Raw genomic sequence first — 25,764 nt, 5'->3', positions numbered from 1 at the left:
TATATTTATGGCTTCATTAAAAAGAAAAGTTTAAAGTACCAAATTATTAGCTTGAATTGGTGGGTTTGTGGTATCCTTTTTATGCAGAAGAAGAAAGTGAGTTGCGAAGGTATGGATGATTTGAAATTTTTACTTTTACATTATTTTTTCTTGCTTTGATGTAGCTAGCTAACTAAATTACTTTTTGGTGCCTAAGGCCACCATCAAAAATATGTTTTGCTGTCATCCTTTCAATCGAATCATTAGCTAGCTACTAGCTAGCTAGCTAGCTAGCTAGCTAGCTAGTCACAGTAAGAAGAAGGAAATTCAATCCACAAGTATTAACAAAACTCTTTTATTCTAAATCTTATTATACTATTTTTAAATCTTTCCTAAAACTCAAGTTGCTTTTTTTTTGTTACATCGTGGAAATAAATTCTTTATTTTCTTTGTGCTGAATGACTTTGTGAAGACACAAACGTGTGATTTTGCGCAGCTGTTAAATAAGTTTGCAGTTATCTTCTAACAACTCTTTTACTTTTGCAAACTCAACTGAACTACACTTGAATGGCTTTTTGGGGATGAAAACCACATAATAGACCTATCCCAAATTTCATGTTTTTTGGAACTTTTGTGTTCAGCATAGCTAAATTAAATTTCTTTAGTCTCAGGAAATCCTGTTGTGGTGCATTATTATTACTGACAAAAGCTTAATTTCTTGTTTTTTTTTATATTGTGGTAGGGACTATTTTTAAAATTTCGAATTTCTGATATAAAAAAGTAAATAAGTTTGGGAAGAGTTTGTTTATCACTTTTTACAATAATAAATATGCAAGACTTATCAGTAAATTTATAAGAAGGATCACCCTTACCACCCGTACTATAAAAGGTCAATAATTAAATTATATAATGGACAAATTTTCCTTCTTGTAAGAGAATTGTGCAAACAAAATCAAACATTGAGTTTGTAAAATCATTTTGGACATAAAAATAAGTGTGTTAAGCATTATTCGAAACTGCTTTTAAATTTCAATATCTTAATATAGAAAACATGTTTAAAATGCAGGTTGTAAACCCAATAAAAATAAAAAGTTGCAGCAAACTATATGAATTATCTATTGTTTTAGTTCTTTTTGGACTCTTTTTTTTTAACTTTAAATGACAATTTCTGAAAATTTATCCCTGTATTTGAGGCCTCTATACGTTTCAGCAAAAATCATTCAATTTGTTAATTCTTTTTGAATGAGACAGTTGAAAATACTTGTAATATGAACCTGGTGTTTCTTATAATCGTGTTTTTATTATAACCATATGCTTATGTTTGCAATAGGTCAGACAAACTGATGTTGTTGTTTTTGTTCGCTATAAAAACATTATTGTGACAAAACATTCTCTTCTATCTTCTATTTTTTTCTTTTATCTTTTTAGGTCATCTAGCTATATAGTGGCGTATTTTTATCACATGACCAGACAGGTCCAGAGCTACAAAAATTTAAAAAATCCATTGCTCTTTTTGTGTAAAAGTTTGATGTTTATTTCGTGTAAACAAAACGAAATAACATCAATTTGCTAATTTCAACGTGAGCAGTGATGAAATAGACACCAAATGAGGAGTTTCTTTGTTGCAATGTTACCGATAGGATAGAAAACGGACCACCATTCATCCCTACTGGAATTGTGTATTTCTTATTTCGTATTTCTTTAAACTTTGATAAAAAACACGTTTATTTTTAAACTATTAAAATTATCTTTTATAGAAGTTTTCCCAGTAGAAGTTTTAGAATCGGCATGATATTCGTCAACTTATATTTACACAGCTAGAATGTTAAATTGCGAACAATGCTTGTACGATTGAGTTATTTCTTGCAGCTATTCTAGTCCATTTGTAATGGTCTGCTATCAACATCTGTGTCACGGTAACCATCCAAGAAGAAAATATCGTCTATTGCAATGTTGGAAAATTTATCTCCACCATTTCTTGCGATAAAATACACCTAAAAAAATTTTTTTTCGTTAGCACTTGCACAAAAAAGGCAAATTTTCGTATTAGACAGTGGATAACAAAGAGTATAACAACAAGAGCATATTTTTTTACATTTTTCGGAGTGTCAACAGACAAATGATATGTGGTTTAAGTAGGTACTTCAATGGAAATTCTTATCCAACAACATCAGGTAAGTTTGCATGTTTGTGATGTTTGTAAAAAAAAATTGAACAATAACACGACCATATCAACCATATAACTAAATAATTCGGGTTAAAACAAGACATTTAATAGATCCAATGCGTCCCTAGATAGCCTTTGGGCTACTTTTGGGACTGGCGCAGTAAAGGGTGTGTATCGATGCTAAATTGGAACAAGTGGAAAAAAGGCCAAAGGCTAATAAATTGTGCACGTTTAAATACGGTAACAATTGGACATGTTTATGTCTTGTCTTACGTGCCTACGTAGCGATACGAACACTCTTCCCGCTGTTTTTTTTATAAACCTTTTTTTAATTAACTATGATCTCCTGAAAAAAGCCTTTTTCCTAAGCTTTTTATGACCAAAAGACATTGATAGATTTATTTTGTGCGATCTTCCCGTTGTTGATATATAGCGAAAGTAAGTGATCGTAACGCATAAGCAAGAGATAGTATTGTTTCTGACGATTGATTTTTTTCGCTGCACACTTGCCTGTATGTTTTGACTTATCGTTCTCTACAATCTACTTATCAAACAATAAATAATCCTAGAAAGCCGCAATATTCGCCCTTATTTACGGCTGTCGGAAGTACCGACGGAAAATTTAGCACATTGCAACAAAATTATGTACACGTTTTTTGTACTTCAGTTGTGGTACTACTTTTTAATATATTTTGAATCTTTTGAATTTCAAATATTCTTTTTTGATAATTCAGATCGACGATATCAATGCAATACATTTAACCAACTTTCAGTCTACATGGAATTTCATAATAAAGATGTATTTAATCCCTCTGATTACCCATCGCAGTCAACATTTATCGTTTCTAATTTACAAAAAAAAGACATGCTTACTCCTCCGACAACGCCGTTAAACGTAACACCTAGTAGTGTCACTGTGTAAAAGAATTCTTTTGTCGTAATCAAAATCATTCGAGCTGAACTAAACGAACTCGGGGAAACCAAATAACCTACTGATATATAATTTGACATATTCATTTATTTACCCCCGGTTATGGTACTGACACGAGGAAGACGCTTACTGGTTTACCCCTTCCGATATTTCTAGCATTTTATATAATAAGACAATGCACTTGCGCTACTAAAACAATCTTTACCTGAAATCCAATCTTTCTCAAATGTGAAATGCACAAACCCAGGCCTTTACTTAAAAGTGTAAAAATTGCAAATACTTGTACGTTGATATTAAAATGTTAAAAATCACCTCGTAATTATCTTTACCACAATTGTGATTTATTTGAGCTGGAATCCACCAATCCTCTCCAGAACTAGTAGTTGTGGTTAGTTCCAATCTCTTTTGACAGGTTTCGATTGGTTTCCCCTCTCTGAGGCCAATCATCGCAATCAATGCATGATTTTCTGATCCTGTCATGTAGTACCAGAATGTCAAACAGGTGTCTCGAGGGTTTGCTGGTACTTTCATTCTAAAGATTGCCCTATCTTCCCCTTTTGCATTCCCTGAAATCACTGCTTTCAGGAAATACCCTGAATCTAAAAGAGTAGAAGCAACTGGTTAAGTTTAGCCATGCTGACCATATTTTTTACAGCAGTGTGTTTAGAATTTTAGTACGCACAAAAAAGATTTCTAGTATACACAAGTCAATTGTTAAAAACGCACTAGCAACATTGTTAGTGCGTATTACAGTACAGTATTAGTGTCACTAGACAATAACCTAATTTACAAACGGTCTGGTGCACACCGGCAAGTTTGTTAGCATTAATATTACAGCTTTTTCATAAGCAGTAGAAAATGAACTAACAAATTTATTCATACGAAAGTTGCGTCGTAGATATTTTACGACTGTTATTAAAGAGACTAGTTACTAGCCTGTTGATAAATTCGCGGGCTCGCGAACTCTTTATAAATTGTATTTCATGTTTCCGCAACTCGACCTTTTTTCTTGCGCACAAACAGACGGACGAAATACGGCTGATATATAGCGCGTTGAGAAATCACAAGTCGATAGAATTGATCCTCCCACCCACCCTTAGATTAGAATGATATTTGTAGGATATATATTAAGGAAAGAAATATATAGGGTATATTTTGTGTTAGATATTGTATGACACTCGCTGTACTTTTCAAGACTGACTCTAAAGTCCTTTCTAGACTGGCTCTACTATAAGTAATAAGTATAAGTAATAAAGAAGTAAAGATAATAATAAATAAAATTATTTTCGTTTGAGGTACGAATTAGAAAATAACAAAATTTTTATTCAAATCAGTTCTAAGCACTTCACCTTGAATAAAAAATCTGCTAAAAAATTGAGGTTTTGTTGTAACAACGTAGACTTTCGCCAAAATCAAAATTCTTCCCTTCAAAATAACGTCCACCGGTTTCACATTTTTTCTCACTCTTTGCTTATCCCTTTCAGTGGGTGCAAAAAATCCTATCATTATTATGAAGGCCTGAATATAGTTGATTAAGTTTAGTTCCCGAGACAAATTTCAGCCACTTTCTCAGATTTAGTAAGTTGAAGTACAAATATATTGCCGATTCTAATGTTTTCGGATGCTCTAATCTGTTTTCACGCATTAGAATAGTTGCAAACTGGGTAACTTCTTTATTAAATCCACAGCTTGCCGGAGGACTTGCAAACGCGCTAACAAAATTCGTTACTACAGCAGGGTAGTTATACTCTAAACTGTAGATATGCATATGAAACCATACAGTTTTTAATATGCATATTCAAATTCTACTAAATTATAATATTATTAGTAACCCCATCTAATTACATATTTTAGCATTTCATTTCCCGTTAAAATGACCGTTATTTTTCTTGCTTCGACGGGCTGAATGTAGTTTTCTGTAAAAATTTATGAATAGAATAAATCTAACAAGCTATGCCAAAAGTTTGAAAGTCTATTTTATGAAATATTTGGAAGTGTGACAAGCGCGTGTACTAACTAAGTTAGGCTATCAGGTAAATGCAGAAAACCTTTCTACTATATTCAGTTACATTTGGTCCAATATAAAATTTGTTATGATTCATGAAAGTTTTCATAGTCATTAGCGTGATTTGAAGTCTCTTAGATGGAAACCAGCAATGGTTTTCCTGTCACATTTGTCACGAAGGCTGGAAAGGCACGTTGTATTGATGAAGACTACAATTTATATTCCATCAAAAATGCTGCGATTGGTAGGTAGTTTATGTAGTCTGTATTACAAAAATGACTGCAGGTTTTAGTAGTAAATATTTTGTAGTAAATTATCATAGCTTCTAATGAACTCTAATTCCCGCTTTTTGTTAACTTTTCAGCATTATGTAAAAATTGTTGATTCTCAAAGACCATATTGAGTGACAAACAGTTAGAACGCAAACATTAGCAAGATATAGCTGCACAGCTATGAAACAGTGGAAGCAATGTTATAACGAAGCTCAGTTTATTGCTTATCGATCTGCGACCGAATGAAAACGTGCCTGTTTTAAATATACGAATCAAGTAAATTGTCCATCAAGCGGATTGTTAACAAAGTTGGAAGATCGTTTACCCTTTTCGTCTCTCTATAGTCTAAATTAGTATTATATCTTACCTCCCATAGTTGTATGATCAAATAGAGGTCCATCTCTCAAAACCTCGCCTTTACCAGTTTTAGCTCTCCATCGATATTCTTTAATAGGACGTACGGCACACCACAAACAATAACCTGTTTTAAAGCTACAGTCAAGTTTGTCTAAAAAATACCGCAGTTTTCTAAATATAAACTATGCTAGAAAATATTAGCTAAGTGAAACCATCATCAAGTTTTACCGTTCCGAACATCTCCATCTGTTCTACAAGATCTTGATTGGGTATCAGAACCGCTGCACCTTCTCCCTACTTCACATTTGCGTGTTCTTCGTTGGTCGTGAAAAATCCGTTCATTTGTTGTGTTGCAAATAGACCAGGTTGACCATTTATTCCACGCTCCCAATGTTAGATTTTTACGAACTTAAATATAAAACGTTTCAGTGTTATTACTTTCTGCAAATTAGCAATCAGGCAATGTATAATAGTAAATATTTTTCAGCGAAACACAAGTGCAAACATGTACCTTCATAATTTATGTCACATGTACGCTTTTCGGTTTCCACCCGGTTATTGTCTGTCCAGCATTCACTGACATTTTCACGTGAACAAAATCTCTGACGAATTGCCATGTATTGTCCGTCATATTGTTTAATACATGCACCCCATACTGACCACGAGCTAACTGGAGAGTGTTTGTTTTCTATAAAACATATGATATTTAACATTTCGGGTGGATTTCGCGCTCACTTTTAAATATATAAACTGATATATTAAAAGATTGTCTTGCAATCTCTTGGATCAAGCAATATCACGTTTACAAAAATGAAAAAATTGGATCAATTCTGTCATCAAGTAATATTCGCTTTTTCTAAAACTTGATGTTAAAAAAAAGTACCACTATTAAAAAGCAAACTGGTTGCTTTCCTTGAGAAAATTATTAGCAAAAAATAAGTGTAGGGGAGAATTTATCACAGAGTGAAGGAACAGGTTTGTGTTTATTATTTAACTTTTTAAATGAAGTTTACTTGAAAAGAAAAAGAAAATTCAGTAAAATTATGTAAAAGTCATTCGGCAATTATCAAAAAAGGTGATTATAAAAGAAGGATTTTTATGGATTTGTCCATCCTAGCATGAGCCTAATCCAATTTTTGGTGTATTTTAAACATAATATGACCAGGAAGGTTAATTGTGCAACACACGAAAAAGATGTGTTGTGATTTTTAAACTCTTAGAATAATATTCTAAGAGCTCTAAGAACAAATTCAGTTTTAAACATTATCTAAATCGCGATTAGACTGTCTAGAAGTAGCCTTTTAAATATCCTACACGAAGACCCCCTTGTCCTCACTGATTCTTCGCGTCTTTCAAAACGTTGTTTGTGTCACTGCATTTTTAAAGTCATTTGTAAGAAATCTTTTTAATGTTTTCACAAGACATTTATTGTTATAAGTATTATACAACAAACTTATATTAGAGCAATAATCTAAATTAATCTTAAGGGTGGGGGTAGGGGTAGGGGGGTTAAGGGTGCGTGGATGGAATAAATGTGTAATATAACAGTTAACAATCAATTTGATGATGTTACAACAAAATTGAAAATAAATTTACACCTGCCTGAAATAGAGATTTTTCCAAATTTGCAATAAATTCAAATTTACAAGCATTTTTAAGCCTACCACCTTAACTCCGGATAGAATTACTCATTGTACAGCTTTAGCTATAAGTTGATGTCTTCATCTTCCTTTTATATTGCCGAAAATTTCATGTCTCAAATGTTAATCCACAAAGTAGCCGTCAGGAGGTCGAAAAGATTAATTAGCTTAAATTTAAATTAATGAAGTCATTACAATGCATTTGTACCTGAAAAAGTTAAAAACGGACTGGTAACGTCGGTCATTTTCCGCTGCATGACTAGCTAGGGAAAACCTGGAAGCCAGTTGGGTAATTTTTTTAAACCTGGGTTATCCCTTCTTTTAAAAATGAACGAATTGTTGACATTACACTGCAATATTTGTGTAACGGTTTGTCAAACAGCCCTTGGTGACGTTAAATTATAATTCAAGTGACAGCTCTTTCTTTCCTTGTTCTTCTGATTGATAAGGGCCATGGATTCATCCACGGGTCTTAAGGCGGTGATACACGATACGATTAATCGAATTCGATAAATCGAATTTGATTAATTGGATCGTGTATGTTAAAATCCTATTCTTTCGGCATGCTCAGACTTGTCGAATTCGATTTTTAAAAAGTCGGACTTCGATTAATCGAAAGGTTTTCAGCCAATCAAAATGCTTAAAATCTGTACATCAAATGTCCGTTTAAAGATAGGAGTTTCTATATAAGAAAATAAACATTAGTAGAGAAACTTAAAAAACATAATGTCGTCAAAAAAGGATAAAACAGAAATCAACGAGATTTTTGTCAGTGATTAAAGCTTATTAACAGAAAAGTACGAAATAACACACTCCGTTTCTAACGTTTTCGTAAATTTTTAGTTGTTGTATTAATAACTGTAACAGCAGCGAGTTTAACTTTGTCTTCACTTTCTAAAGACATTTTATCGAAATGAAGTTATCAAAAATCTGTTCAGTTTTTATTAATGTTCAATATAATTTCGATAAATCGAATTCGATTAATTGGATCGTGTATCACCGCCTTTATAATACTATGCTCACTTCAGCATTCATTCATTTTATTGACGTTTTCAAAATTCAGAAAATGAGACTTTATTTCAATATATTTACTATTTACTATGCAACATAAAAGTAAAAAAAGCAAAAAATTACAAAATTATGTCAATTGCTCGTATTAGGAACATTTTTACGTCTATCTATTATCATCTGTTGAAAATTATTAGTGTTAGTATCACTTTTTTGCAAATTTTACAGGGATTACAAATATCTACTTATCTTTACTCTTTCTTAGTCAAAAAGATAAAATATTGTGCAACATTGTAAAAATCGTTGCTAACTATTTTAGAACATTTTTTATATATACATATCTCTTTCGTTTTTTTAATCTTAGCTTTTTTGTTATATATTTATTGAATTTTATTGTGTTATCAATTCATTCGTTGATATTTTTTTTCCTTATCAGGAAAAAATAAAAATAAAATAAAAAATAAAAATGTTGACCTCATTAAAATTTTCATGACGTTAGAAAAAAGAAATGATGACGTCAACAAAAAAACTAATGATGTCATCAATTATTTTCTCAAAAATTCAAATCATGCTGTAAAGGGAAACGTCCCCTTTTTGTAAATGAGAAAAGCTTGCGTTTTTTTCGTGGAATATATCGTCCGATTCCTTTTTGAAAGTCATTGCCAGTGCAGAAGGTAAAAAGTATAAGAAAGACATTAATTTATGGCTTGATATGCATTATGCTTATTCATCAAAAATTGTACTTTTGAAAGCCAAAATTAAATAGTTATTTCTTATACGATAATTGCATGCAACTGCATAGGCTACACCGGTACCTACAAAGCTCTAGCGTATAAATGATTTTCTAATGGAAAAAGAAATAAAAATGATAAGTTTCTTAACCCGTTTATCTTTTAATTCTAATCACAAGTACTTATATTTCCTGGTCTTGTTCCTTACATTCTTGTTTTCAGAGTGTCAGACCTGTCAGGATAACTCACAAAAATACATACGCACAATAAAACGCCATGTAATTAGAGTGCAAAAAAAAGAAAGAAAATCCATACTGCATTCATATAATAGATTTAACTTGAAATAATCCATCTCCGTAGGTTTATCTCCTCCGAGCGATTTGTATGACATTGTAGGATCAGTTGGAAGAATCGTTGGCTTGTCCTTGCTTTTTGAAAATGCATACGGAGTATAATGCATAATAGAATTATAATCATATGAAAAATCAAATGTTACTGACCAATCCTCATGATATCTTTCGTATTGACCTAAAATAATTTATAAAAATATATTTATAAAGGTTATAAAGATTGAATTTTTACATACTGATAAGGAGCGAAATATTCGACTGACATTTTTTGTCCTAAACTTGAATACTTCTCTATCGTTTAATATTGTTTAAAAAACGAAATTAGATGATACATAACTATTGTTCAGATCTAAAACTAACTTTGTAAGTAGTTGGTGCATTTTAAAAAGTTTACTAAATAGCTAAATTTCTCGCTGTCAGAGTAAAAATCGTTGTAGAAAAGACTAGCCGTGCTTCCGAGTGTTTAGTATTAACCGCTTTGGTGATGCTTGGAAGCCTTTATTGACACACAATTTGCTTTTTCACGCATCCTCCTTGCTCTATTATTTGTTTCAGAACGTTTGCATTGTTAAGTAAATCAATAAAAATCAGTCAAGATATTCGCTTAACGTTTTCTAGCATTAAGGTTAAGGTATAAAATTGCGTTAGGTCTAAATAAACCAAGCTTCAGCTAAGATTGGAACAAAACAGTACTTAAGTAAGACACCTGAATTGAATAAATAAACTTGTAATTCTTAAGCACTTCTCTACGGTCAACCTCAGCCTTAACGGAAGAAAGAGCTCACAAAAAAAGCTTTTTTAATTAATAAAATGTGCGTTACCCCTATCAATCTCTTAGGATTCCTAATTACACCAATATCTATATAATAATACGCTAAGTGTGTCTGTCTGTGTGTCTGTGACAGGCAAAGTGGATGTGTTCATTTTCCTTTGATGTTGCCGAAAAATGCATGTCTAATATGCTAAAAGTTCTGACATTACGTTCGCGACGTCAATAACACTACTTTAACGTCAATATCCTATATTAAATTAATGAAACCATTTTTTTACAACAATAACTAGAACATCATAACAATAACTAGAACATTATTTAATGAAACCATTACAGTGCACTTAAAATTTCGAGGCCAAATAACTTGGAAACGAGGTGGTGACGTCAATGATTTTTCACCGCGTGGGTAACTAGGGACCACCTAGGACCAATTTGGGTGATTTTTCCAAACCTATGTCCCAGAATCCGTTTCGGAATGCACGGGTTGATGACGTCATCAAACAACCTTCAAACCCTAATATGCAGCCGTTTGTCAAAAGTACATGATCCTATACATTTTCTTGATCAGCGTTTCAAGATCTATACGATGAAGGCAACAGGTATACTAATTTCTTAATAAAAAAATTGGAGGGTTCTAGACGGGTCAGTGCTGACGTCAGCAAATTTTTTAAACCTTTATATCTTATTAATCATTTATCAAAAGCACGTGATTACATACATTTTCTTGATCAGCGCTTTAAACTCTGCACAAAAGAGGCAACGTAAAAACAAGGTTCTAATTTTTTTGCAGATGGGTTGGTGACGTCATCACAATTCATATGACGCTTATTTATCAATTTTATCCTGCCTCAGTGGATTTTTCCACGGGCTTTATCGACTAGTAATTAATAATAGCCGCATTTGGTCTGTCTGTTTGTGCGCAATATGGCTACCGATACCCCCTTGATCTTTCCGCGATTTTTAGAAATAAGAGAGTCGTTTTTTTGAAACACTAAATTATGGATCAACGGCAATTATTAAATTACTTTATTTTCTAAACTATTTTTTTATTATTTTTCAAAATTGAAAATAAATAAATTAAGATATTAAATTAAATGCATTGTCATTTTATTACGCCATTTTTAAAATGAACATCCGTGATCTCAATCGCCAATTCCGCTCAGAGGCCACAAAAACCAAACGCGACATCGCTTCACGGCTTTAGTTTTCACCGCTCGCGCGTAGTAAACCAATTACGACGCCTGATTCTTTGAAAAACCAATTTAAGATTTACGCGGCCCGGACATGCCAACGAAGGAACATGATGATAAAGGCCATTTTGCTTTTGAAAGTGGTCGTGGTCAGTTAAGTGTGTAGGTCTGTTTGACATTTTTGTTTTCCAAAAGCTTTTTATTTTTGTAATATTTGTTTTCTGTATGTTTTTACATGTTAAGATATTGTCACGCCTTTTAACCATCTACAAATCTTAAATGCACCATTTGACTAGGGAAGAACTTTTAAGTAGCTTTCTACAGCCAGCTAGCTAGCTTACCTTGTTATTACTATTCATTTTGGTATAACAGCTTTTTATCCTAGCCAATACTATTTATTTTTATGTTGTGTCTACCAAGCTAGGTTCTTAGCGTCTGGCTAAAAAGTAAAAGCAGGCCAAATGCAGTTAGGTAACTACTACTTTCATTACTGTAATGAAAACTTCTGCTGCAAATTAAAATTGCTGAGTATTTTTTTAACTAAACAGGATGACGACAGGCGGTTTCTAGAACTGTTTTAAACCAAAGTCGCGATAATTGAAAAAAATGGTGTTATGCCTATACCCATGTGCGACACAGTTTACTCCTGTACTAACCACTCAGTCCAGTGTTAACGACGGGCTGTTTCCTGTGTTTCCGTTTCACCTAAGTTGCGATAACGTTTTTTCTTGGAAAAGGGTATTTCACCTATATGGATGGATGTGTCACATCGTTTACCTAAGGGCTCAGCTCGGAGTAATATTTTTTTTATCTTTATCGGGAACATTCTACTAAAAGATTTATTTGCTATTTTGCTATGTAGGGGTTATTATAATCTGTGTTTTTATGTCAGCTTAAAGTGTGGAAAGTTAATTTTTAAAAAAATTTTTACACTGGAAACACCATAAATTGTGTGCGCTTCACTTCATGTGTGGCACAGTTGACAGTTCTTATTAATCATTTATTCTGGTGTTAAACCTATGTCCCAGAATCCGTTTCGGAATGCACGGGTTGATGACGTCATCAAACAACCTTCAAACCCTAATATGCAGCCGTTTGTCAAAAGTACATGATCCTATACATTTTCTTGATCAGCGTTTCAAGATCTATACGATGAAGGCAACAGGTATACTAATTTCTTAATAAAAAAATTGGAGGGTTCTAGACGGGTCAGTGCTGACGTCAGCAAATTTTTTAAACCTTTATATCTTATTAATCATTTATCAAAAGCACGTGATTACATACATTTTCTTGATCAGCGCTTTAAACTCCGCACAAAAGAGGCAACGTAAAAACAAGGTTGACAGTTCTTATTAATCATTTATTCTGGTGTTCAACGCCGGGTACAGAGTTACTTGCCTGCGTTTTAAGAGAGTGTATCCTGTGTTTTGTAACCAAAGCTGCAATATAGCTTTTTTGAAAAGGATGTTAAACGCATGTGCGATACGGTTTACCTGTACTAAGCGCTCAGTCCAGTGTCATGATGAATTTGCTAAAGTTTACTGAAACATATCACGTAAAATAAAATAATATTGACCAATTTCTTTCGGAAATCAGGGTTGTACACTGTGTCTTTATGTCAGCTGGCAGTAAAGTTATATTTCTAAAGAAATAAATTACACCCTAAACACTATAATGTCGTGTGCGCTTTACTCGATTCAAGACATACTGCATACCTGCGGTAAAGCGCTCTACCTGAATGTTTGACAAAGATTGCGGTCCTTATTAACTAGGCGTTTTGACGCCGGGTCTCCCAATAACCGTTCACTTTCTAGTTACAAAACACGAAATGCGATATACAAGACCAGCGTCCCTGTGGACTTTTTCTACGGGTTGCTGACTAGTTCATGTTCATGTAGAGATGCATTTTTTTATTTATTTTCTTTAATTATTACTAGTCCTTAGCCTGTAGAAAATCCACGGGTTCGCCCGTCCTTTTTATAACGCATTGCTACTGCGCAGCTAAGCTACCACTTTGCGTGACAGACAGACAGACGGACGGACGGACCTGTATATGTACAAAACATGTGCTACGCTACTGTTACACGAACTAGCCGGGTTAAGCCACAGGTAAATGTGTGACCCAGCGTTGAACACTCTGTGGAGCGCTTAACAAGAGCCGTAAACTGTGCCACACGATCAGGTTTTCCGTGGCTTCTGAGCGAAAATTTATTATTATTATAAATGGCGTAATAAAACAATGCAATTTGTTTCAGTCACTTAACTTTTTTATTTTACTTATGGTAATAAATCAAAGTAATAAGTTAATTAAGGAAATAAATTGATTCCTTGAATTTATTTTAATCAATTATAAAGTTTTTGAATCTAATAACTCGCGGAAAGATCAAATGAATATCGGTAACCCTTTTGAGCACACACATAGACGACGGCAATTATTATAGACACGCTATTAATAATCTTCAAAGCACTGCTAGATGACTTTATCCATCACTAATCATAACTTTAAATCTACAAATGCTGTATAAAAGTCTACTTTGGCTTTAACGTAAATAAAAAATTATAATCAATAAAAAAGGTGGAAAAATCTAAAAAACAAAACTTGAAAATGAGAACTTTTTTTCATATTATGGCTATCACAAACAACCTACAACTTCTCATTTTAGATAACATTGTTGACAAAACCATCGCCTTTCTACGGAAGCTTATTACGGTCATGTCCAAACATTTTATTGATCAATTTTAAGCTCTGTAACTTCCTTTTTTCTCTAGTCCAAAAGCAGTCGAATAGTGTCACATTGCACGAAACCATATAAGAAAATACCCAGGGGACAAGGTTTCACTGACTAACACTACCCACAGATCTTTAAACTTAAGTTGAAGTGTCAGCTTTCGCTTCGCAGACGATAAAAAACGATGTAGATGAAACTGTACTGTTTCAGCCACCTCAATTTTTTCAACTTTTAAGATTTCATATGAATCCATCATGGTATAATTTATAATTAATTATGTAACACAGAAACTAGCTAAATGAAATATCAAACATAGAACTTTTACTGACTAGGCAGCTTCTACCTAACTAAATGATATTGCTGCTTATACTATAATAATGGCGGATTGAACGACCGAATTACAAACCTGATACTTAATTAAAAAAATACTCTAGTACGCAAAAATATACTTTTGAAAATTTTTATAACCTCTGAAATTAGGAAAAATAATAAAACGAACAAAACAATTGCTAACAAAGTCAACAGTAACCTCAAGTCAGCCGAACAAATTTGTTATGAAATTGTTGTTTTGGAGGTGCAAACAAATTCTGGGTGAGTTTATGTTATTTCTCAACTGACTAACTTTATACTTTGCATGTATTTTTATAAAATAACACACTCAGTACAATGACTGCCTATTCTTGGTGCCCGTTTCCGACATAAGCGTATTACAAATGTTTCTATATGTCTACAAAAAACGATGAGATGACCGCAAAACTATTGACCATATTTGTAATTTGACTTTTGTTTTTGTCACACATCACCGTTTAAAACTTCTGCTGTCGATCATTATTGTTCGTTATTAATCTATATGAGCCAACCTTATAGTTTGTGTAGACCCGTAAACTTTGAGAAATGCTTATAACATTTCTCCTTATGTGCATTTCGTAGAGCAGAAACAATCTAAAACATTTCTAGGAAAAAACAGGCTAGTGCTGCTGCATGTCTTACAGTCGGATTCCTGTGGTAGCACTTAAAATATTTTATTCTTTTTCTTAAAAAAGTTTTAAAAGAGTTTTATATAATTAAACGTAAAACTTACTATGCTTGTCATCCTTAACATTCTCCCACATAATATTCACGTATCTGTCACGATCCGGTCGTTTCATTTCATGGTCAAATCCCAATACATGAAAAAGCTCATGTGTAATAATTCCGGTAGTGAAACAGCGCAATTTTTCTAACGAAAGTCGCAAATAAATTTGCGAAATTTGAGTATGGGGGTCGAAATAAGGTCCAAAGTTACCAGTGAACCGTGTGTTGCAACTAAAAAAAAGTTTCGTTTTATCTTTCGTTGTTGCTTATAAAATCTATTCAACTTGTAATTCCCCGTTCCCCCTCTATACGGCTAATTCGCAATGCATTATGGTAGTTGTATTCTACAGTTTTCCCTCCCAGAAGCGAGAGTTTGTAAATAAATAACAGCATTCTTTTTATTGTGGCGATAATAACAAAAAGCCGTTATTGTTTGTGATAATTTTCAAATCTCCTCAAGAAAATCATTATCTCCCTTATCCAAAACCCGTGTTATTGATGTAAACATTTAAATATTGTTAGTTAGTGAGGTTTTAGGAGTGAAAGAAGTCGAAATGGAAGTAATAAATAAGGATACAGATTTAGATATAATTTTAAGCTCTACAGATCTTGGGCCTAGCTTTTCTCAAAGCTCTTGTGTGGTACCAAGACCTGTTTTTAAAGAATTAACAAATGCCGAGAGGGACGAAGAAGTGGAGGAAAGAACACACGAAGATATAAGTCAATGGTCAACTGATCTTGCAGCTATGCCTTCGATCACCCAGGAGAAAATTCACCAATATTTAGTTCTTGGAAATAGCTGTGATAGCAAGCCGAAGGGTGCTACAAAGCATAAAATTCTTGGATACCAACTATTCAAGGAGAGCTACGTGAAGAAAGTGAGAGTTAAAAGTAATGTTATGGCTGAAAAATTAACTTTTCTTGTGAAATGTTTTGTAGCTGCTTCCATGAAAAGAGAAAAATATTCTGTTTATGTCCACCTGTGTCAAAGAAGTGGTGATATTTTGTATGCGAAATGTTTATGTAAAGCTGGAGCAGGAGGATGCTGTAAGCATGTCGCAGCAGTTCTATTTCAATTGGTTGAATACAAACAGTTGGACTTAAAAATTGTCCCTGATGACAAGACATGCACAGATTTGTTACAAAAATGGCATGTACCTGGAGAAAGTGCAAATTCTGCACCAATAAAATTTTCTGCAATGGCATTCGAGAAAGCAGACCTTACGAAAGACACAAATGAAAGTCGCAAAAGACCGTTGGTCACAGGAAATAGAAAATTTTGTTCTACACCACTGTTTGCACATGAGCCCTCAACCGAAAAAGTCAAAAAATTAGCGACAGACTTATTTGAAATAGGGCAAGGAACTTCAATGGCATATTTATTACAAGGAAATGACTATAAACCATCATCATTTTATGACACATCTATAAAAGAATTTAATTTTGAACAGACAAACAGTGAAACAGTTGAATTACGTCCGACAGTTAATTTATTTTTGCAGGCTCTTGACTTTGAACCAGAAATAGCAGAGTTATCAGATGAGCAAAAGTCATTTGTAAACAATTTCATTCATGTCAATGCCGAACAAGTTCGAGACATAGAAAAATCCACATGTACTCAGTATAAATGTGATATGTGGTACACAGAAAGAAAGAAACGCATAACATCATCCAATTTTGGATCTATTATAAATAGAAGAAAAAATATACATCCAAAAAGCATATTACAAAAATGTCTAAATAAAAATAAAAACTTTACATCAGAGGCCTGCAAATGGGGCTTAGAAAATGAAGTTAATGCTCTAAACTGGTATCAAACCGAGAAAAATATTGAAGTCGAAAAATGTGGTTTCGTTATTAATCCAAAATGGCCGTGGTTAGGTGCAAGTCCTGATGGCGCAACAACTTTGAATGGGAATGCTCGATTGATTGAGGTGAAGTGCCCATATTCAAAAAAGGATTGCTCTATTTCTGACGCATGCAAAGATAAAAATTTTTTTTTACAAATATCGAATGGCAAGCCAAAACTCAAAGAAAGACATAATTATTTTCACCAATGTCAAGGTGTGATGGCAGTAACACAAGTCAATGAAATTGATTTTATTGTTTATACAAAAGTTGACCGACATGTGGAAACAATAGTTTTTCAAAAGGAAAAATGGAACAGAATTACTTTGCCTGAGCTAACACACTTTTATTTCACTTTCATGCACAGCAACATTACAGAACAACAGTGTGAGTAAATAAAATTGTTTCCTCACAATATTGTTTTGTCTTTATATTTCATGATCTAGTATATATATATATATAGTGTACGAAAGTTTATAATTTTTAGTCATTCGTATTTACATCTGGTACCAACTGTGGTAAAAAATTAACTAAATAACAACAAATAACCCATATCTTATTGAGTTCAGCAGCCATTGATAGTTTGAAAACTGTTTGTAAAATTCGGTAATTTTTTATACGTTCGATTGCTCGTTCGACATGTACACGTACAGATGCTGTTCTTCTAGTTTCGTTTTCCTCTAATAAACTTAGCTGAGGTTTTCCATCTAAAAATGGTGGAATATTTAATGTTACTCCATCAGGTAAATCTTCCTCGAGCTCAAATCCTCTATCAGCCATCACAGAATCCCCAGGCTCTAGCAAATCGTATATACCACTATCTTTTGTTATTCGTTTATCCGAAAAGCGTCCACCATACAAATCAGAGACAAATGTCACTGATCCATCAGGAGCTATTCCGACTAATCCTTTTGCTGTATTATGGTGTTTGTAATTTGAAAAGGTACTGGACTGTGTGCGATATGACGTAGGCATTTCCACAAATACTTCTGTACAATCTAATATGACACGGGTATTTGGGTAACTTTTTTGAAAACATTTCGGCATTCTATTTTGTACTGTTTCTTTTGAAGCCCATATTGGAAGCATACGGAATTGTGAATGTAAAAAATCTGTCCATGTAATCAATATTCTGCTTATGTGACTTGTCGACATATTAAATCGAACAGCCATATCTTCTAACAAAAGTCCACATCGAATTCGAACCAGTATCATAAAGAATTCTTCTTCTGCGCTCAATGATCGTGATCGGCCTCGTTTTGTAGAGTTTATATTTTTTGTATTTTCAGTGTTAGTATTTGAACCCCAATATATTAGTTTATTTGCAGCTGGTTGTAAATATTCTAAAACTGCTTTGAATAATTTATAAGATTCGAATCCGGTATAAAACTTAAAGTGTGCTTCATTGTGTTTAAACCGGTCAATTGAAAATGCTATGTCACTTATAGTGGCTTGTTGTTTTTCAATAGTTTGATCAAGTTCCTTTTCATGAATTCTCATACAACTAATTTCGGCTCTCAATTTTTCCAACTCTTGTTTTAACTCTTCCTCCACAGATAATTCTGCAGCAATGTCATTTGTCGTAGCCCTCACAGGAGAAAATAGTTGCAATTTACAGTTTGTACTGTTGAGAGTTTTTCTTGGTTTGCTAGCTGTTGGTTTGATAGTTTTTGGGACTATTGTGGGAACATTGTTCATATATGTCTTCTTTCCACCAGTGAAATGAACAGAGCAAACTCTATGCGATGTAGAAGGTACAAAATCCTTTCTACTGATCATAAAAAGCCATTTCTTTCGAAGCTCTGAGTCTTTAGGAATGACATAAAAAGATAAGTCTGGATTCTTCTTTGAGTTGTTTTGACAGAGAGGTACACAGCAAGTTATCCCTCCTCCTTTACTTTTAGCTTGCAATAAAAAGCTTGAACTTGATGAAAAGTTTGAGCCAATGCTTGCAGGAGAGCCCAAGTTTTGAAAAAAACTGTTGTCTTGATTAGAATTTTGTATATCGCTTTGGTTTTGAGTAGAATTAAGGATGAAGTGTACTTGTTCGGCCATTTTTGTTACTACGAATGGTTTGTTTACGTTTTCGCGGAATACAACTACCATAATGCATTGCGAATTAGCCGTATAGAGGGAACGGGGAATTTTGGCAAGACATTTGACTAAGTACACAGAGTTAATGGTAACTGTAGGCTGATAGACCACATGGTAACATAGTGGTTGCACTTTAGTTAGATTAGATAACAGCGAGTGTGACAAAGTGAGAACCTTCGACATCAGTTCAACGTTAAGTAATCACCATTCTTGTCCCCGGGAAGTTTTGAAGTAAAACTCGAAAGTCGTTCTAGACACGTGATCAAAATACCTTACTGTGGAGTATTTTGGTAACTCCATTATCCAACGCTTTGTTTGCAAATCAAGCTGTTCAGATTTAATTTTTTGTTTGTAGGGACTTAATTGAGTTTATAATCAAATGCAACTTGAGTTAACGTTACCACGTCTCTATTTTTAGATCCATTTAGTTATTTTGTAAACTAATAACCTGTAATTATATATGATACAACAAAATATATATATATATAAAAACGATACCCATTTCCTGAAATAATTCGTACATGGTATGTCGTATAATCGTCTGGTGGTAATTCCTGGAATTTGACGCAAGACTTTTTGGATATAGAACCCATAGCGTCCTTAACCATAGTTTTTTCTGTTTCATCTAAACGGCAATTTAATTTATTAAGACTATTTTTCAAACCAACGGAAGAATCCAACCTCGTTCCCAGGGCATTTTGCCTTGCTGATAAAGTTGATAGCGGCCACTCCGTAATAACGGCTCAGGGGCCACAAGACCCTGGGAGCGTGGTTGGGAAGAATTCTCTTTTCATTAAATATGGTGTTCTTCTTATCATAACAATATTTTGTTCATATCATTAGAAAAAAAGGAATTGTCCTTTATAAAGAAAGCTGGCAGAATACGGTAGTAGCTAAAACATTTCTGATTTTTTGCACAAAAACTGTTCATAGGTTATCAACCCATTCTTTACCAGAAAGTCGTGCATTCTCAAAAAGAAGCAATTCACGTTACTCGCTGCTAGACCTCTACTTGACCAATTCTCTTAGAGAAATTTTCCGCGGACATAAATTTATCGTAGAGGAACAGTAAAGAGTGTACACAACACAGAAAAATATATATTTGTTGAGCAAAGCGAAGCCCATTTTCTGATCTCAATAGTGCGGGCGTATATAAAATTTCCGCCATTTTCCTAACATATAGGTGAAATTTTAGGTTAGTCCAACTTGTAAGCGTTTAGGGCATAAGACCCTCAAGCGTAGCCGCGGTTACTTCTTGTGTACGTAGGTGAATTACAAAGACAAAGGAATTTGGGGACGAAGTTTGGAAAAAACTAAAGCAAAAAATAGCTGCCAAGCAACGATTTATTGTGATTTGACTTCTCTGCGTAAAATGGAGAAAGAGTATGTATATGTAGCTAATACCTTTCCACTCATGATCAATAAAATCAATTTTTTTTGTTTTTATTTTTTTACATCACTATCTAAATTTTTTTTTTACTGTGGCGTTTTAAGGACGTGTTTTTTCTTGACTGTGCGAAAAAGTTGTAAAATGAAAAATAGCAAAATCACAAAATATTTAATAACTTTGGTTAAAACCGTTATTAGATCAAGAAAACTCACTGGGTTGGAGTTTGTAGAGATACTATTGGTCCTACAAGGTCAATTTTGAAAATTAGGAGTGTGTCGCGATAATATTGGTCATTTTGAGTTTTTGCTCGTGATTTACTCATTTTTTCGAAAAAATAGTAAAATTGTATTTTTAAAGCATCTTTGACATCTTGGAAACCAGTAAAAACTGTGATGAGTAAAATTTATTCAGAAATGAGTAAGTAATGAGCGATTTAGTCACAAGCCTAATTTTTTCGAAAACATGCAATAATCACTCTTAAAACATTATAGCGATTTGAAAATTTGGCAGAATAAATTGTCTGACTATGCTTTTTTCATTCAAATCAAAGTTGACAACAGAATTAATGAGTACTTCGAGATAAATGTGGTCTTTGAATAAATAATTTTTGGTGAATTATAACTTTGAAATTTTCATTAAATAACAATTTAGAAATTTGGATAAATAATAATTAGGAACATATAATACTTATTTACAATGATAAATTTTCGTTTAAAAGAGTGAAATATGATGTTATTGGTCTTTAAAATTCATAAAATCTAGGTTCAATATCCTACACTAGAAGCGAAAAACAGGACGTAGATAATTTCAATGAAATAATAAGAATCAGTTATACGATTCAATATTCAAATTCGATATAGGGTGTGCAAATGTTTAGTATAGTATTCTGTTTATGACTTATTTAAGAGTAATTTGAGATTAACTTAGTCCAAGGCAAAATTGTAAAAATTTACGATGCTCTTAAAACAAGTTCCGCATAGATATCCTTTGGCATACAAAGGCTGTCATGATCAATATCAACGAAAGCTTCAAACACTTCAACAGGATCACAAAAAACATCTCCAGGAACTATGCTGAATCTTTTCAAAGCCATATTGCGAGACCTGTCAGACTTCAGATAGTTTCCTCTCAAGAAACACTCGTCAGAATTAATGGAGTGTCCGTAACGATCCCACATTACATCAGTTGCAACTCCTTTTTCAATCACTTTAACAAAATAAATTGGCTCACAGGAGTTGAATGAGATTACGGCAATAAAGCATGGAATCGAAACAAATTCAAAAATGTGTTGACCACGATCTTGTCCTCCTCATTGTCTACATCAGGAGATTCATGATGTGTCTTAACGTGACGATCTCTGTTGAACTTTTGACCAAATGTCTTTCCGCAATACTCACATACTTTGTTCTGACTCATTTTCTGCTTCCGGACCATTACTTTTGTACACTCTTTCTTATGGCGAACAATATTCCCTCTAAATTTCGGGAAAAACAGCGATGACTCATGCAAGAAACAATTCAGTGATATGAGCAACAGAAATAAACACGAGAAGAGATTAAACCATCAACCAGTAACACTTGGGAAAAGCAGAAAAATACAGCCTCTGTATGCATCAAAGTGAAATCTAGCTAAATTCTATCATGAAAAGAAGGACTTGAACTTTCACGTACCACTCCTCGTGGAGTCGAATTTGTTAATAACACTGGCCTTTACTGATATTGAAAATTCTTCTTAGTAACAGTTTCTGAAACACTTTCAGGCGAAATTTGGAGTAGTTCTTGAAAAGATAAGTCCTTAACAGCGCCTTAACGAAAAAACCATTTTAATCTTCGATCACTCTTTATTTTCTACGTTTTCCGTCCTGGATTATCTTTAGGATAACCAATATCATGTTTTGAGACATTTCTATTTCGGTATCGACAAGTAAATTCAGATATAACAGTCAAATTGCCTTCTAGTACGCTTTTTTATGTCGAAAAATTAAAGGACCATATTTATCCTCAGGCACTCTTTAACCTTGTGAAATCAAGTCAAATCCAACAATTGTATACCTAAAAGTGAAGCTGCTGAAGAAAATCATGAAATTCTTAAGAGTACTCTAAGATAATAGCAAAAATGATGTTTACGTTAAAATAGGAATAGAAAAGACTAATTGATCATGAAATACTCTTAATATTTGAATTTTTTTTTACTTTATTCTAAATTCAAGACCAGTTGAACCATTTTCCGAAATTTCGAACCAAAAAGAAGACTTCAAGGTTCCAAAAATTAAGATGACTTTTTTTATCTTTGCAGCTAAGGACTAAAACGTATCTTAAACTACTCCTGACTTTAGACGTAATTTTCTCTCAGTCTACTTATCATATAAAACTCTAATTTTCATATTTTGAAAGAAAAATCTTATCTTAATTCGTCATTAAAATGGAATTCTTCTTGGATTTAGAGACTGCTACGATATTTTAGATTAAGTGAGAGATATAGAAATCTCCACTTTTCGCACAGTCAAGAAAAAACACGTCCTTAAAATTTGCTGAGCAGGTCGCATGCAAGCAGCAACATGTACTGAAAATCAAATATATATACACGCTTTTTTTACATGAAAATCGTTTGTTGACTTGAGCCTGAATTTTCTTAGCATAATACTTGAATATAGGCTAAATATTTTTAAATATATACTTTCTTAATTTTTATTCTTCTATTTTGACTTTCTCGAATTGAACAAGTTCCATGCTTTTATTTGAAGTTATTTATAGTTATGAATTTTATTGAAGAAATCTTCTATTTTTAAGGAAGAAAGAAGACTTCTTTTGTTATTCTAAGGATAAAACTTTGTTAAGATGTATATTTGATTGAACTATATATAAACTTAAATATCAAGGTTTCCAAAAATTGGATCTTTACACGCTTCCCAGCGAGGTTTCCTAAAATTGTTCTAAGATTTATCAGGTTTTTGAGGCCCATTTTCTTATAAAAAAGTTTCTTGTATATATAAAAATTGCATATGCCTACCACATTAATTTTTTGGGTTAAATTAAAACTTTTAGAAAAAGCAAATTTCCTGATCAGGGAATCTTATAATTTTTAGATTGAGAAATAATTTTCTGATTGGAAAATAATGTCTGTTTCTGTAACTTGACCTGAACTGTATATACACCAATGCAGGATACCATTCTAGTTTGCTTTAAAGGGGGGAAGAGGTCCACATAGCGAATTATGAATGGCGAATTCGGCGGCGAATTAGCTGTGAAATATCTTTTTGATTTTTACGTGAAACGAAACACATGTGGCGAATTTAAAAGACTGGGTATTAGAAAAGCAGACAATTATTTAAGTAATCAATTTTCTGAGAATAAACACTGAATATTCTAAACACTCAGCAAAATATTTCGGCACTAAAAAGTAGGAACTCTTTCTATTTTATAGTGAAGCAAATTTTTCAAAGCAAAATAAAAAAAAAAATAAATAATTAAAAAAACCCAAATAAAATTGCGCATGCACACATAAATTTAGCCATTGTAATCCCAATCAAATTCACTTAATGAAAATCCTTCATAACATTTTGTAGCTTTTTCTGATTTGCCGTGTTCGAAATAAAATGTGTCGCTAACACATGGAATAATGTGTCCAGAACAGACTGTGTTATTGCTAATACGGAAGGCCCAAGACATATTGCCTCAAATAAAACCGTTTTTCGCTTTCGTGGAAAAGGTTTGATTAAAGATAAAAATTTGCAAGTAAAAATTGTGTGCATGAAGAGAGTACAAAATTGGACACATTTTTGTGAGATATTTTTGTTGTTGTTGTGTTTAATTTTGAAGTGCCCACAGAAACAAATTTCCTGGCTAATGAGGATAAGGTGTAACCACATTGATTTAGGTTTGCTCTGAGATACTTATATAACAAAAAATTTAATATTCTTATTATTAAATTGGACTTTACTGTAAATTTCTGGCTATAACGTGCAACTGTAAAATTATATATGCCTTCATGCCCTGTTGCTTTAATGGCTATGACATTCTTGCAAATTAGAGATCCAGGTTCGAATCCTGGACAGGGCTAGGTAGAACAGAATTATCTTGTAGCTACAGCTATGTAGTAGCGGTATTGAGGACATTAGTGAACCTTTGAGATAGGAGAAAATTGAATACAGCTCTATCTTCAGTGAACATAGTCATCAATTTCATTAACGGAAATACGATTCTAGACAAAAGTGTTTAAGTTCATATCACTGAGCTCTCTCTATATTGATTGCGAAGCGAGTTAGTGCAGAAAAGCCCATTTGCTTATTAATTAGCCAAATAAAAGGAACGGTGAAGGGTTATTGTGGAGCAAAGCGAAGTGAGAACCAGCAAACGGAGCGTAGCGGAACTCATCTCCTCATTAAGAGTGTATAGGATTTTTGCCCCCCCCTATGCACCAAAATTATATTTTCGTCGGACCTTTGTTGGACTGGGTTGCCCAGTAGTTTAAATTGGTCATTCTCTAGTAAAAGTTTGATTAAGGGGGACAGCATGTTTTTTCTTGATACAGGGAGGGAGTGCTTTTGTTTTTTTAAAAGATGGTGCTGGCTAACTAATTTAGGTTTTTGTGCTTTTTTAGGCTAGCCACTTAAATATTTATTCTTATTTTTATTATTATTCTATTATTACTTAAGACACATCACCACCGAAACCACCAGGGAGTAGACATTTGCCTATGGGTGGGCATACGGTGCTGGATCCCTTGTGTGTTTAACACATGCGTACAGTATTTAGTTGCCAGATTCTAAACAAAATGTAGACCCATAGACTAATGTGTCCCGAACAGACTGCTTTTTTGCTAATGCAGAAACGCGGGATAATGTGTATTTCAATAAACACTTTTTATGCTTTTTCACACCAGTGTGAGTCAAGTTACAAGAAATGGAAATTATTTCTATATTTCTATATCAAGCAACATTTTCTACATCAACACCTATATTTTCTATTAACAAATGTTTTAATTTCTAAAAAACGGTTATCATGCAATCGTCAGCACATTTGAAAATCTTCAATCATTTTTTGGGATCATCGGAACAACGTCCAGAAAAAGAAAAAAAAATCAACATCGGCAAATCTTATGATTTCTACATTACGAAATAATTTACTCATATACAAATAATTTCCTGATAAGTAAATACTTTCAGTTTCTGGAACTAGACCCAAACATTACACTGATGACAGAAACCATTCTTGTTTTGTTTAACACT

At 33.2% G+C, this 25,764-nt stretch overlaps 2 protein-coding genes across 2 annotated transcripts; both read right to left on the bottom strand.

Moving 5' to 3' along the window:
• Positions 1-1,702: 1,702 nt before the first annotated feature.
• On the bottom strand, positions 1,703-15,520 carry LOC130644678 (MAM and LDL-receptor class A domain-containing protein 1-like). The gene is made up of 7 exons (XM_057450379.1): positions 15,213-15,520; positions 9,406-9,618; positions 6,223-6,399; positions 5,940-6,119; positions 5,722-5,862; positions 3,390-3,676; positions 1,703-1,973 (listed from the first exon to the last, which is right to left on the bottom strand). Exons 1-7 carry the CDS (start codon positions 15,277-15,279, stop codon positions 1,854-1,856), a joined length of 1,185 nt encoding a protein of 394 aa, XP_057306362.1. The 5' UTR covers positions 15,280-15,520; the 3' UTR covers positions 1,703-1,853.
• A 2,016-nt stretch (positions 15,521-17,536) lies between these two features.
• Positions 17,537-18,268, bottom strand: LOC130645948 (uncharacterized). The gene has a single exon (XM_057452076.1). It carries the CDS (start codon positions 18,266-18,268, stop codon positions 17,537-17,539), a length of 732 nt encoding a protein of 243 aa, XP_057308059.1.
• Positions 18,269-25,764: the final 7,496 nt, after the last annotated feature.

The sequence above is a fragment of the Hydractinia symbiolongicarpus genome, chromosome 5 (genome assembly GCF_029227915.1).
Source record: "Hydractinia symbiolongicarpus strain clone_291-10 chromosome 5, HSymV2.1, whole genome shotgun sequence".
Classification (NCBI taxonomy): domain Eukaryota; kingdom Metazoa; phylum Cnidaria; class Hydrozoa; order Anthoathecata; family Hydractiniidae; genus Hydractinia; species Hydractinia symbiolongicarpus.
The sequence above is the reverse complement of the archived record's forward strand: the minus strand, read 5'-3'. Positions and strand labels throughout refer to the sequence as shown.